The 1,767-nt window shown below is 64.0% G+C and overlaps 1 protein-coding gene across 1 annotated transcript; it reads left to right on the top strand.

The window, feature by feature from the left end:
• Positions 1-37: 37 nt before the first annotated feature.
• On the top strand, positions 38-1,760 carry LOC115284770 (melanoma-associated antigen 4-like; the record flags this gene model as incomplete). The annotated part of the gene is made up of 2 exons (XM_029931241.1): positions 38-616; positions 765-1,760. A coding segment is annotated over exon 2 (519 nt), but the record flags the coding sequence as incomplete, so codon positions are not given.
• Positions 1,761-1,767: the final 7 nt, after the last annotated feature.

Genomic DNA, 1,767 nt, shown 5'->3' with positions numbered 1-1,767 from the left:
CTGGGTGGGTGCACTGCTTTCTCCTGACTTTGTCTTCTGGGGTCTTTGGGTCGAGGCCTTGGCTTAAGGAGAAGGAGGGGGGGGCTGAGGTCCACACAGTGAGTACTCCCTGGGCCCCCAAAGGGGTCCAGGCGAAGAGTGAGAGGGGCCCCCATCCTTGCAAGGAAGGAAGCCAGGATGTGGCCATCCTTCCTGATGCGGGACGTCCCCTGGGGACCTCTGGCAGGTGTGTCCAGATGTGTCCCCGGGGCTTCCTTGTGTTCCAGTCTCAGGGCTGTGTGGTCTGGTCCTGAGTCTTTTGCCTCAGGCTCGGAAGGGGTGGGGCCCAGTCCTGCCAGGGGCATAGCTGTCAGCAGAGAGGCCCAGAAGGAGAAGGTTCGGGCTGGATTTGTGGTGGACTGCACAGCGTCCAGCCCAGGATGTCCTGGCAGCAAGGCGGGGGGAGGGGGGGGAGGCAGGGCGGTGCTTGCAGCCTGCACCCACCCTGAGGTGCCCCGCCCCCTCCCTCCCTCTTCCAGGGACTGCAAGAGCTCTGGAGCTGAGGCCTTGGTCTGAGGCAGGAGTCCTGAGGTCACAGAGCAGAGGAGGTGCAGACCTGTGCCAGCCAGTTGTCAAGGTGAGGTGCATGCTGTGCAAGTGGAGCCGGCGGCTGGCCCATCCCACCCCAGAGAAGACCCTTGGGCCCTCCACCCCACTCTCAGGTCAGGGACCTCGGGCTCTGTGCGCTGAGCTGCACCCTGAGGACCCCTCTCATCTTTCTTCAGGTTCTCACAAACGTGCCCCTGCAGCAGAGGAGTGAGCACGGGCTGCTGACAGAAGATCCAGAAGAGAGCCTGGTGGATGCACACCTCTCTGGGGCTGAGGATGGGGAGGAAACCCCATCTCACTCCTCCTCCTCCTCCTCCTCCTCCTCGTCCACCACCTCCTCCTCTCCCTCCTCCCCCTCCTCCCTCACTTCTTCCTGCTCTTTCCTGTTTCTGATGCCCCTGGAGGAGGGGTCAGCTGCTGGGTCCCTGAGTCCTCCCCAGAGCTCTCCTCAGAGCCCGCAGAGCTGCTGCCCCTCCCCTGCTGACATGGCAGGTGCCCCGGGGAGCCACTCTGATGAGGAGGGGTCGAGCACCTGCGGGGACTCGGCAGTGGCCCAGGCCTGGCTCCAAGATGCCCACAGCGTGGCGGTGGCTTAGCTGGTTCTCTTTCTGCTCCTCAAGTATCACAGCAAGCAGCCGACCACACAGGCGGAGATGCTGACGGCGGTCAGCCAAGACGACCAGGACCAGTTCCCCGAGATCTTCCACCAGGCCTGTGAGCACCTGCTGCTGGTCTTTGGAGTGGACGTGAAGGAAGTGGACCCCGGCGAGCACTCCTACATCCCGCTCGCCGTCCTGGGACTCAGCTGTGATGATACACCGAGCGGTAGGCAGGGCATGCCCAAGACGGGTCTCCTGGTGCTGGTCCTGAAGGTGATCCTCCTGGAGGACAACCACGCCCCTGAGGAGGAGGTGTGGAGAGAGCTGGGTGTCATGGGGGTGTATGCCGGCAGGGAGCACATACTCTACGGGGAGCCCAGGGAGCTGCTCACCCATGTCTGGGTGCAGGAAGGATACCTGGAGTACCGGCAGGTGCCCGGCAGCGAGCCCGCCCGCTTCGAGTTCCTGTGGGGGCCCAGGGCCCACGCGGAAACCAGCGGCCTGCAGGTGCTGCAGCATATCCTCATGGTCAACAGCAGGTATCTGGGCGCCTCCCTGTGCCTGGGTGAAGAGGCTGGGA

Source organism: Suricata suricatta, unplaced genomic scaffold (assembly GCF_006229205.1).
Source record: "Suricata suricatta isolate VVHF042 unplaced genomic scaffold, meerkat_22Aug2017_6uvM2_HiC HiC_scaffold_1972, whole genome shotgun sequence".
Lineage (NCBI taxonomy): Eukaryota > Metazoa > Chordata > Mammalia > Carnivora > Herpestidae > Suricata > Suricata suricatta.
The sequence above is the reverse complement of the archived record's forward strand: the minus strand, read 5'-3'. Positions and strand labels throughout refer to the sequence as shown.